This window comes from Ictalurus furcatus, chromosome 21 (assembly GCF_023375685.1).
Source record: "Ictalurus furcatus strain D&B chromosome 21, Billie_1.0, whole genome shotgun sequence".
Classification (NCBI taxonomy): domain Eukaryota; kingdom Metazoa; phylum Chordata; class Actinopteri; order Siluriformes; family Ictaluridae; genus Ictalurus; species Ictalurus furcatus.
The window spans coordinates 5,994,845-6,008,449 of NC_071275.1; the positions used below are offsets into that span (position 1 = coordinate 5,994,845).

The 13,605-nt window shown below is 39.6% G+C and overlaps 1 protein-coding gene across 7 annotated transcripts in view; it reads right to left on the reverse strand.

The window, feature by feature from the left end:
* Positions 1-4,769: 4,769 nt before the first annotated feature.
* pcbp4 (poly(rC) binding protein 4) overlaps positions 4,770-13,605 on the reverse strand; it is a 102,295-nt gene continuing 93,459 nt past the window's right edge. For all 7 annotated transcript variants that reach the window (XM_053652639.1, XM_053652638.1, XM_053652637.1 and 4 more), the window contains 2 exons: positions 11,677-11,846; positions 4,770-7,101 (listed from right to left, as the gene is read on the reverse strand). In XM_053652639.1, coding sequence (XP_053508614.1) covers positions 6,759-7,101; positions 11,677-11,846 — 513 coding nt within the window. In that variant the 3' untranslated portion in view covers positions 4,770-6,758. The remainder of the gene's footprint in view (positions 7,102-11,676; positions 11,847-13,605) is intronic.

A 13,605-nucleotide genomic window follows, 5' to 3' on the forward strand; every position in this document is an offset into this window, starting at 1 on the left:
TTTGTCTTGCACAGGATTAAAAGTACAGCATGTCTTTACACCCTGGTGTGTGCTAAAAATAGAAATGTTCTTGACACTTAGCAAAACGCTTCTCTCCGGAATTTATAACAAACCACATAATAAAAAAAAGGCTAGCTTATGATGAAAGAAAGTGCAAGCCTAAAATTGAATCAGCTCAGGGGGAAAAAAGGCTCTTTAGACAACTTTTTAAGCACCTCCTTGTAAAATATTGTATGTAAGACACTTGTTCTGCAAGTATTTCCAATGGTTCAACCAAAACTGCCTCAAATGTAGTCCCACATTCAGTTTCTTTGGAGTTGAACAAGTAATTAATGTTCACCCTAATTCATTTCTGTAAATATTTCTGCTTAAACTGCATCCAGTTCTTCAGTAATGCAACTTTGTGATGTGGTTTAAGAAACAGCATGATTTACTGAAATCTATAAACATAACCAAAAGCCTTTGTTTCACCATATAGCTGAACACTGTAACGTTATTAAGGCAGCCATTTTGGACATCTTAACAAAGTGTGGTATCATTCTATACTTGATGATTGTGTTTACACTAGGAATGTAACTGAATATGATTGCATCCTTGCTGTAAACAAACAATAGAAAAACAATAGAAACCATCACAGAAATTCTAATGGCTTCCACTAGAAATACCAACAGTTAAAGCCATTACCACTACTGGTTCTTAATGGTATCCACTAGACATAACATGACACCATTAGAAGGCAAAAAATTACCAGTAGAGTCCCACAGGAACCATTACAGTTTCCATTAAAATCAATTAAATTCCCATTATATCCATTAAACCATTACAAATTCTATGCAGGTTTCTATTTTTTTTCAGCGGGGATTACTCAGAATGAACAGATAATATGTTCTAAACAGTTACGGATGAGGATAGGATAGGTTTTTCTTTTTTGTTAGAAAGCGTGCCAGAAAAGTTCATAGGGTATTTGGTTGAGACTAAAGGTGCAAGGGCGTATCTAGATCTTTTACAAAGGGGTGGCCATATTAGAGCCAATGACTCTATTGTGGTGCCAATTGAAGGTGGGACAAAACACTGTAGAAAATGACATAATGTGACTTCCCATATCTGTGTACGGGCTGTATATGGTCTTCATACATATATATATATACGAACATAAAACACACACAACTAAGCAACATTATTTTGTCATCTATCAAGCTATATAAAATTCATAGCTAACAAAGCTTACAACAGCTTCACTTTCCCAGAATGCTCTGCAACTGCTAACCTCCTCTGCTACTGTTTCCTAAAACACACTACTACAAACACCACCACATGATCAGTCACATGATTCAAACCATCCAGAATTCTATACTGCAGGCACCTGAACACAACCACTGCTTTTCCTCGTTGCTTCAAATTATTCTACTTACATTATAAAACACTCCCAGTTTTTCTAGTGATGATTCTAAGTCTGTTGCTTGTTTGATTGCCTTTCTAGATTACAATCTCTATTTGTTTGATACTTTTGATTCCTGTCTTTCCTACAATACATAATCATGTTTACACTGATCAGCCATAACGTTAAAATCACCTAATATTGTGTAGGTCCCCCTTGTGCTGCCAAAACAGCTCTGTCCCACCAAGGCATGGATGCCACAAGACCTCTGAAGGTGTGCTGTGGTATTTGGCATCAAGAAGTTAGTAGCAGATCCTTTAAGTTCTGCAAGTTGTTAGGTGGGGCCTCCATGGCTCCCACAGATGCTCGATCGGATTGAGATCCGGGGAATTTGGAGGCCGAGTCAACACCTTGAACTCTGTCATGTTCCTCAAACTATTCCTGAACAATTTTTGCAGTGTAGCAGGGCACATTATCCTGCTGGAAGAAGCCACTGCCATTAGGGAATACCACTGCCATGAAGGGGTGTACTTGGTCTGCAACAACATTTAGGTAGGTGGTAGGTGTCAAAGTAACATCCACATGAATGCCACGACCCAAGGCTTCCAAGCAGAACACTGCCCAGAGTATCACACTGCCTCTGCCGGCTTACCTTCTTCCCATAGTGCATCCTGGTGCCATCTCTTCAATGAGCCCTGGGCGCCCATGGTTCACCGGCTATCCTTAGTTGGACAATTTTTGGTACTTACCACTGCATACCGGGAACATCCCATAAATCCTGTCATTGTGGAGATACTCTGACCCAGTCGTCTAACCATAACAATTTGGCCCTTGTCAAAGTCACTTAGATCCTTACACTTGCCCATTTTTCCTGCTTCCAACGTATCAACTTTGAGAATTGACTGTTCACTTAGTGCCTGATATATCCCACCCCTTGACAGGTGCCACTGAAACGAGATAATCAATGTTATTCACTTCACCTGTCAGTGATTAGAATGTTATGGCCTGTTATTTTTGATTTTGGTTTTACCCTTCTGGTTGTTTGCTCTGTGGACAACAATAAAACTATGCATTTACATCCAACTGTGCGTCGTTCAGGACAACATAACACTGCTGAAATACACCATCGGTATCTTTAGCTAATAACAAACTATCCAATGTTATGCTTCCAAATAATGAATGATATGTTAAGAAGTTTGACCTGGCTTTGTTCATTGTAGTCAGTAGACCAGGGAATAGTTTGCTTCTGTGTTGGCTAACTAAACTTTCTTGTTTTTCTCCATTGCACGATGAAAATAGCCACTGAAATTTCCCAGAGACATTTTAGTGAGCGTTCTGTTATCATTCAAGTAGCACAAGTCACACAAGTAGCCCATCACAGCAAGGTTTACCAAGTTGTTTGGTTTCAAATCATGACCTTAGTAAAGGTTATTTCTGTTACTGTAGTCAACATAACCAATCTGGCCATTCTCTGACCAAGAAGGCATTTCTGGCCACAGAACTGATGCTCACTGGATGTTTTTTTGTTTTTGGCACCATTTTGTGTTAACTCTACAGACTGTTGTGTGTGAAAATCCCAGATGATCATCAGTTTCTCAAACCAGCTCATCTGGCACCAACAACCATGTCACAGTCAAAGACACTGAGCTCACATTCTGATTTTGGATGTAAATGGTAAATGGTCTGCACTTATATAGCAATATTTCCAAAGCACTTTACACTGTGTCTCATTCACACACTCACACACCAATGGGAGCAGAGCTGCCATGCAAGGCGCTAACTTGCCATCTTGGGAGCAACTTGGGGTTCAGTGTCTTGCCCAAGGACACTAGTCATGTGGGCCGGGAATTGAACCACCAACCCTACGAATAGTGGGATGTGAAAATTAACTGAATTTCTTGACCTACATGATCTGCAGATACAGGTGCATAAAATCTGCATAATTTTATGCATGGTGCTGCTGCCACATGATTGGCTGATTAGATAATTGCATGAATAGCAGGGATACGTGTGTTCCTATTAATGTGGCTGATGGGTGTATAGGATTCATTATTACATTCATCCAGCACTGTGAATGAACCCACTGCATGAGTGTATGTGTGAAACTGAGCTCTGCATCCTCTTTAAAATATCAATTGAACTCAAATACAGAGATCTCCATTCTTTAAAATCTGAGCTCAACTCTTCACCATAGCTCACTTTACTGTTGCCTGAAACTCTGAGCTCTGTTTTTAATCCTAGAACAAAACCCCAATTTAGAGGACTATTCTCACTCTCCGGCACTCTGTTCTTTCCAGTTTATGAGTCCTCAATGGTGCCAGGTCCCATTTAGGTTGAGCGGAGGCTCTCGACAGTTGAGAGGCCCTCACCGTGTAATTAGCGGCTTCCATTTCGGGCCTTCTTTGTCTCCAGCTTGTCTTTAATTGGTGGTAAATTGTAATTATTATTCTAAACATCGCCGGGATGAGGTTATTGCTGGGCTAAATTGCTCAGTGACTTTTGTCTTGGGACGTCCTTCGACTAGAGATGGAGGATGTTGGTTACACAGGCACGGCTGGAGGACCAGAACAAAGTGCTCTTTTTTTTGCAGGATGCATCGAATGATTACATGTGTAGTCAATTCCAATGTGTTTTTATGTGACACAGGCAGTGTTGCAGGGTTATCATTATACCCCCTCACCTCCCCCTACACACACACGCCCAGGATAACCCCTTCATGCCGCCTGGAAGAATTTGTTTGCGTTTGAGCAGCTGTTGAAGTGTGAGCTTATTCATAGTAGGATTTCATCTCGGGCGTTGCCGCATTGTCTTTGTCTCTCTTTTTGTGTCTGGATGGCAGGACGGTTGGCGTGTATGGGGAAGGGAGGGATAAAGTTAAAGGAAAGGTTTGGCTAATTTAGAAGTTTACCTTGCAGCTTTTGTGTTTTTAATTTTGCATACTGACAGATTTAAGTAAAAAAAACCCCAAAAAAACAAGTACGTTAATGATGTAATCTTTCAAAAATGTCCACCATTAGTTTTTTTTATTGTTATCTGTTTAACATTCTTGAGTAATTCTTCTATACCATTCCAATTTAAACAGATATTAGACGTGTGCTTAAAGAAGCGCACACAAACCTCAAAGCGTTATTGCATTTATATAATAGAAAATGTCAGAATTATTCATAAATAAGAGCAGAAGCTAGCTGAGTATTAAGATTAGGAAAGTTGGAAAAGGTTGTGGCTTTAGTTCAGTGGTTCTGAAAGTGGTGACTTTCGTAATGAACGACTAAAATCCAAACCTCAATAACTCAAAAACAAGTCATTTGTACATAATGTGTACAACTTGGACCTAATGTCAGTCCGTACAGGATTGATTTTTTTTTTTTTTGTGTGATTGTTGGTACTTGTTTATACTGTGGAATAAAAAAGATGAACCATGTTCATATTACACATATCAAGAAGGTGTTGTTTTTTTGTTGTTGTTTTTTAACCTGATAGAAACAAGTTGAAATAAAATGCCAACCCAAAATGCTTTTGTTTCTTGTCACAGTCCCTCCATATTTTTTTTCTTTTTGAATGCAGCACAGGGGTCAATGCTGTGCTTAGACAATGTTAGATTTAGAAATATTAATAGAGAGAACAATGAACAACAAAGCACTGGAATCAAGTTAATACAGTATGGTTTTATTCATTTGTATGGCATTAATGAATGGAGCAAAATCAAGAGTCACACACACACACACGTGCCAGGCTGACACGAGGTCACACCTGGGTGCAAATAATAAAAAAAAAACAAAAAAAAAAAACTAACGTTTAGAGAGAGTAGTCAAGCAGTTGAACATTTCACACTCAAATTTTGGCCATAGTGGAATTATCACGTTCAAGTGCAATGTCGCATGTCATAAAGCAATGCATGTGCCGTTTTATACAGTATAAAGTGGTGGTTACTATGTGTTAATGTCTGGAATGAGATAATGGATAGAATACAACAAATATATAGAACGTATATGTATATATTATATATTTATATATATATATAATCGCACGGTTCAAGATCTGCGCTCGGCCTCGTCGCTCGCTTTCGGCGCAGTCCTTTAACCCAGCAGTGGGTTATTTAGAGCTGCTGATGAGGCATGACACAGGAAACCTCGCTGAACCACCGAGAGATGTTTTGCATAGACGCCAAGTTGAATTCATGCAAATGACTATGTGAGGCATTCGAAGGAAACATAAAAAGACGGACACGTACGTACACAGGGTCGAGATTAACCACATCAAACGGATGAATTGGTGAGGAATCGTGGCCATGTTCTGTCCGTAAGATCTGGCTTTACAAAAATAAGTGAGTTATATTCATAGATTTATTCAAATGAGGAAAAAAAAACTAGGACAGAACTAAAACAAGGTCTATGTGTATGAAAGTCTTGTGAATGAAGACAGTCGTGATTAGAAAAGCTACAGTTGATGCACATTTATGTTCGGGTCTATGAGTAAAATCAAAGTGTTCAGTCCAGTATTGCTTTTGTGTTATTCTGTCAGTGTATGTGTGTGTGTGTGTGTGTGTGTGTGTATGGGTGTGTGGGTCAAGTCATTATGCAGCCTAGCTCAGCATGAATGCCACGGCCTTTTTTTTATACACACCTGAATTCTCTGTAAAAGAAAAAGGACCTACTATTAGTCCCAAGTCACATCTCTGTAAATGAAGTGAAGAATGAGAATCTGTAAATCTGTGAGTAGAAAGAGTTGTTATCATGGAAACCATTGATTTGTAAAACAAAAGAGTCATAATAAATAAAATAAATAACCCATTTTCAAACAAATGTGATGAAACATTAAAAAAAAAACCCAAAAAAAAAACAACCAACACAAAGCGAGCGTTTAAACCGGTCAACTTCTTAAAAACGTTTTTTTTCTAATTTTTTTTGAATATATAGTTTAGAGTACTAAAAAAATCAGAAAGTTTGTATACAGAGGCATACACAGATATCGTTGTATAAAAGCTGATACAGAAGTGTTTAGCATCAGTCACCAGTGTCTCGTTGTATAAAGTCTTTCGCGGGAATATGTCGTAATCATTAATAAATAAGAGCAGACAATAGATGAGTATTAGGATCGGGAGAAAATTACAGGTTAGGAATAAGCTATGGCTTTAGAGGCTACATCAGCCGGAAAAAACAAAACAAAAACATAAATAGAACTATTTAAATACGCTATTGTCCTAATGTCTTAACAGAGTCAAGTTCAGGACAAGCTCTGTAACAAGCTATATCAAAACAAAACAAAACAAAAAAAGGGTAAAGTCTCGTTTGACTACACGGCTACAACAGGTAAAAGTAGAGGAACTCCTCGTTTTGTTTGAACAGAGGTGTGAGATTTCTTGTCTCTTTCAAGACGAAGGTCAGTACGGCGCAAACTTCTGGCGCTCGGGTTTCTTGATGCCATTGGCTGAAGAGATCTTGGCTGTGTAGGATGCCAGGGTAGCGTGGGCCGGCGCAGCGGCGGCTGCAGCTGTGCCGGCAGGAGCCGAGAGTGCCAGGAAGGGGACGGATTTCATTCCCAGGAGGCTGGAGAGGGGGAGGGCATAGGGGGCGCCCAAGATTGGAGCATGGGGCAGAGCGCCCATCGCTGCCAGGGCTGCGGCGGAGGACGAGGCAGGGGAGGCAGGCTGGGTGAAGCTCATGTTCAGCTCTACGGGGCTCGACATGGAGGAGGACTGGGCGGTGGATTTGGCGGTCTCTAAACTGTACAAGGAAGGAGTGGAGGGGAAGGGTGGAGAGGAAGAGGTGTCAGGAAGGACAGGTGGAGGGACAGGGAGAGGGGTAGGGACCCGGATGGAGAAGGGTTAGAAGGTTAAATAAAAGACATGTTAAAGAAAGAAATTGAGAGAGAATTCAAATAAAATAGAAGAAATCAAAATAAGGAAACAAAAAGAAAAAAAAATCATAAGAGAGGTGTGTTTTGCTGGAGGTTGCAACAGATTATTTGAGGGGGGACCTTGGCACTCATGGGGGAGGTGCTGTTTAATTCGGGGTGATGGCTCGGGTAGGGGCTTAGGGAAAGGAAACAGAATGATTTTAAATTCATTAGGACTTCCTCAGTCCACACTCGGTGGAAAAGACAGCAAATGCATTTGGCAATATGCTATCCATTGCGAACGCAACTGATTATGTGTGTTTGTGTTTTCGCTTTAGGGCATATCCTGAATTTGGTATACCACAAGGTCAATGAAAGGTGAAATGAAAGAACGGCGTGTGTTCAATATGCAGAACTTTCTGATGCAACACTCTGTAATGCTGTGTCTTTTGAAGGATGGGTGGCGTCCTTAGTCTGAATTTTGAGGCGCGAATAAAAACGGCAGGATGAAAGTGTTTGATTTAATCGACTCATTAATGAAACATTGTTGAACTGGAACACTATGGATTCACTGCCCCAAGACTTTGCTACTCTCATTTTTACCCTTCTATAACAAGGAGCAACTCTGCTTATAATTACATTCACAAGACTTTCGCCCTCATCAGAAGTTTACTTCTTTGCTTTTCAGAGGTATGAGGCTAATAAGAATGGGAAGCTTATAGTTTCACATCAGTTTCACTCCACCAACTAGATAAGAGGTGTGGCCAAGTGCGTGTGAAATAATTAGGATTATAATTAAGATCCATTTTGATTTGTATATATAGCCATAGTCTTCTTTCAGGATTTTATTCAACTGTGAATAGCACTTCAGTATGGTAAGCAACTGGTAATTAATAGGTAAGTACCATATGTGGTTTGAAAATACTTTAATACTACTATCTAGCAGTTCCTTACCACAAATTCTGATACATACTAGACAATTACCACATGATATATTAGTTACCAGTTACTTATGTACGGTAAAATAAAGTGCGACCCAACTGTTTCTGTACAAGTGACATTGCTGAGCCAAATAATGTATGTTAAGGCAAGTTGTGACCTCAGTATTATAAGATTATAGTTCAAAATAAGTGAATCACATACTACTGTGTTGTTTGTTTGTTTGTTTGTTTGTTTATTTATTCTCAAAAATTATAGCTTAATTTCTAGCTTTTTTGACTAATCTTACAGCCAACCATCATCCAGGATGAACAGCACAAGTGGCCAACATCCAGGTTTTATTTACACTCAAAGCAAATAACAGACTTGAATATCACTGACATTACTAGTGTAACTGGGGGACTAAAGGTCACCTAGCAGAAACTTATCACCAAAGATCACCATGAAATTACTGTGGATGGTACTACATAGAAACCAGAAAGATGGCTGTGGATGTTTTGCACTCAAGTCTCCATCATTGAACAGTTAATAACTTCAGCTCATTACAATAGACTTTAAGTTAAAACTATATAATGAATTCAGTAACTACTCTGACGCTCATACTCATAAGTTGCTCATAAGTTCCTGTTAACACAATTGCATTTTTGACTATAGAGTATACAGTTACAGAAAGAAATGATTTATAATTGCACTATCCGGTGCCACCCAGATGATGATGGGTTCCCTTTTTGAGTATGGTTCCTCTCAAGGTTCCTCATGGCATCTCAGGGTGTTTTTCCTTGCCACTGTCACCTCTGGTTTGCTCATTAGGGATAAGTTTATAAAGTTCAAATGTATATACTTCTGTAAAGATGCAGAAATATAAACCTGTTTTGTGGCAATGTCCATTGTTAAAAGTGCCGAACCAATAACACTGAACTGAATTTGAATTGAACTGAACTTTCTAATTGTCTCAGAATTTTCAATAATGTCAGTTTGAAGTAACTTTAGAGTTCTGCTAGATGAAATGACATTCAATGTCCCATATCACAAAAATGGCTCTTCATCCAGACAGAACCTTATGATACTAAGGTCACAAAGTGTGTGATGATTTAGGTGTGTATTTTCCCTAACTTGTTAGCTACATGGGCCTCGTGGCTCTCAAGAAGCAAATGTTGAACACCAATCACATCTTGTGTAATGGACTCCATTTGGTGCAAGCAGAACATTGTGTGCATTTTAAATCAGACACGAGTCAAATAAAACTTGGACAAGCCAAATGTATATCGAAAACCAACAGGAATTTGTTTTCCGTGCAGAATACTGGAACTTATTTGGAATGAAATAATATGGTGCTTATTGAGAAGACTGACCGTGCCCCAGTCTGCTTGTTGAACACACCTGGGATGAGCCTCCATTTATTATTTATGAGTCATTCTGTATACCTGCTGATTCAAGATGGAGGCCTATAAATATGCTGCTGACATCTGATTATGTCTTTGAATATGAGTGTCTCCAGCAATGTATGCGAATATGTGACAACTGTCAGAATTTCTGTCAGAATAAAGGAAACATTTCAGCTATATTGCACTGTAATCAGATTACACCATTGTGTCACATCTTATTAAATTTCACTGATTCACACTGATCTAGTACTATCATAAATGATTATATATTCAACTCTATATTCTGATGTGGATTTGATCTGTGCTATTATGCTATGTCTTTATAAGACATTTGATGGTTATTTTCATTCACTTGAGTTAAGTATGAAATTTGTTTGGTTGTCATGTTACATTAAAGCTGACGTTGACAGGCGAACAATACCCCAATAAACACAGCGAAGCGTTCAGAAATCTATGCCTCTCTTGTCTGACTCCACAATTAATCAAACTTTGACTGTCTGAAAGGAGTGAAATGCAGTCAGTGTATGAGATGGTCTGAACACTCTGCCACTGGCATCGAACAAGCCACCACCTTTAGTATTAAATAATTCCTCAGTTTGCTGTATTTTTCAACCTTTTTCTCTCCATTATAGTCTCACAGTTCTCCTGAAGAACTACTGAGTCCTATTTTGTGGCCTAATTGTGTTTGGGAAGATCCCAATTTGCTTCTAAAATCAGCTTTACTCAAAAAGATCCTTATCCAAGAGTGTTTTCCCACTGCACGTTCAGAAACAATAACTGGCCTAAATGAGAACAGAACTTCTGGTGTTATAGTATTTTTTTTATCTTCTTCTCCAAATTAACCCTAACCTCACAGTGACAACAGTAAAAATGTCTGCATTGTTTTCATGGCAACCAATGATACCACTGAGTAATTCAGGACAACATGTCCAATCAGCCATTTGGTTAAAACGACCATTGAAGAATGGTTTTCAAATATCCAGAAGAACAATAATAAGAAAACATAATCATTAAAATAATCTTTTTTTTTTTTGAAAATGAGGCAAGATGGAAATAACGTTGTAAGGATATACAGTAATAAACACTATAGAGACCTCGGAAAACTGTTGCTTCTTGTATTATAGGAAACAAATAAAAGCATTTCTGTTGATTTGGGTGTGTTTTTTGAGAAATTAAAAATTGGAGTGTATAAACCTTCGAGCTACTGATTAGAAAGTCCCAGTACTGCCAAGCTGCCACTATTGGGTCCTTGAGCAAGACACTTAACCATCCAACCAAGGAATCATTGGGGAACTCTTTCCCCCCCCCCCTCTAACAATGTGCTCATTCTGGCAGCGATGTCACTCTATGCTGGTCGCTTGTGGGTGTTCCTATCTTTACTTTACTGCTGGATTTCACTGGTAAGGCTGAACAAGCTAGCTACGGAACATATATAAAACCACCCACGTCAAATTTCTTCCCACTAAAAATAAAATACTGAAGGGAACTGCTTATGCATAAAATGCATCCATGCGGTACATCATTGTACCAGTATCAGAATGAGCCTGAAATACCGTCTTGAGTTTCAAAAATTTTGCCACCTATTTTACAGTCTTAGGCCTTGATGTACCAAAAAAGAATTGTTCTACAGTAGTTTTGGGAAATCAAACACTTTAAGCTCATAGCAAAACAGGGATTATCACTGGCTCAGGAGTTGTGAGTGGGAACGAATATGTGTGAATAGTCGGCGGGAAATAGAAACACACCACCGTCCTTCACTCCTATTCATAATCAAATTGCTTCACTTCTCTTTTGCATAAAGTTAACCTTTGCTTATCTTTGTTGTGTTGCTTGCTCAAACTACTTCTCCTACTGTCACTGGAATCCACCATCATTCATTGAAAATGAAGGACTTATGGCTGCTATGTTGCATTGCTGCAGCAAACAGTGCTGCAAGCTCTATCCTGAAGCATCCTTAGGTACCAAAAGCTATACAAGTGCAACATACTGATTTGGATTGTGCCAAATGTTCTAGTATTTTGTGCAGTGGAAAAACACCCTAGGGTAATATCAAGACATGATATTGAAAATTAACAAATGGGGAAAGATGACTAGCAATGCCGTGGCTCCGGTGCGAGCAGTCAAGCTTGTGGTGCTTACCAGGACGTGATGAGGTACTGAGCTAGATTGATGCTGATTGGAGAGCCTGTGATGGTGACGTGTCTGTCACTGGTGCTGTCCAGCTGACTGCCAATCTTGATTTGAGCCCCGGACACTTGGCGGATCTCGTTGATTTTTGTACCTTGTCTGCCGATGATGGAACCAATCAGCTGTGAGGACAGAGGAGAATCAATAACAAACATAATGAAGGTCATTTTACCAGTTACAAAGAGAACTGAGTCATTTTATTAACCATTTGTACTGGTGGATGTGGCCAATTTAGCATCTTGCCTTTTTAGCATATGGTTGGTACATTTATAAATCTTTGTATTGTGCACATCTTCCGGTCAGCCAACAAACCAGAACTTTGAATGAGTTTTCTGTTGCACTAGTGGGATTAACTGAATATGATTTTTTTTTTTCTTTGGCACTGGGAATGACGGTGCAAAATCTGTTTCATATTTCATTAAGTGCATCCCGGTCATTTGGGAACTGTATGTAGTTCTGAACTTGTCGGAGGAGTGATGTCAGCACTACAGACAGTACAGCAGAGAAAGCTGAGTGTGACATTTTTCAATAACTGTGAGGGCCCCAGTACACTGAGAAAAACCTCAGGCCAGAAAGTGACGGATAAAAAAAAGCTTCTTTAGGTTTGAGACTTGAAATAATGCGGATGACTTCAGAGAGACTTGGCGTCAGGAAAATGATGACTTGGCAGATTTCACAAAATTATATCATCAATCATGAAACAAAAATACACTGAAAAGTCATAAACCTGGTCAGGGCTAAATGGGTCATTACTATATAGTAAGAGGTTCAGAATCGATAATCGATCAGCCCAATATCTTATTTATTTAGATGAATGCGTCACAAACCATTAATCCTGGAATTACAAATTTAGGGCCAAATTGCTGTTCATATACAGTAGTAGTCCTTGATTTGGAAACTACACGTTTGATTCCCATTTCAAACCCTTCATCATCAGCTCAAAATAGCACTGTATCACAGAACCTTTTGGCTATGTTTTGGAGCACTGCTATAAAACTCGAGTACATCTGTTACCCCACAGTGCTTTGCCTTGTGAAGCAGATAGCCTGTCAAGTGTAGTCTACAAACTCCTCAATCTGTGTTTAACTGCAGACCGTCAAGACGTGTAAAACAAGACGCCTTCGCTGGATGTGCATCGCCTGTCTGTGCCATTAAATGGCTATTGATCTTGAAACTCAACATTGAAGCCTAGACCAGTTCAATTCGCAGGTTATTGGGTAGTTATCCAATGCTCAGGATCTGAAGTGAAGGCTCTGAAAGGTGCCTAGAGAATATTGTCAGGCCTGGACAATGAAAAAGTGACCCCCATGCAGATGTGTTGGCGGTTTGGCATTCGTTTGACAGACAGCTCCTTCTTTTTGCTTCGCTCTCCCACTCTGTCGCTGCATTCCTCCCTCGCACTGCGAGTAGCTGAGTGTGTCTCTGTGTGTGTTTTACCCACAGAACATTCCTTTCCTCACAAGTCATATGGCTGCTGCAGATCCTGATTTGTCACACTGCTCTCCCTGGTGCCTGAGGCTATTAATGGCTTGGCTGATTATGTCGGTGTCTAAGTGCTTGGTGGAAGACCTCCAGGTCTTGCTGCCACCCCGACGTGGTCCATCCCCATCCCATGCTTTTATGAAGCTCTGAATTATTCATCCACACATCCTCAAGATGCAATAAACAGCAGGTTCCACTCCCCATATTTTTGAAGTTATTCTTAACAAAAGTGTGCAGTCTCAAAACTTTTGACATCATCGGTTATTTGGTTTGAAAGAATTGCCACTATGGGAACAAATCACATCAGCAAGGATAAATCCCCCTCAAGTCCTTAGCTAGAATTAGGTCTATTTTTGCCTGGCCTTTAGAATTCGAAAAACCCAGGGAGATGAAGGAGGC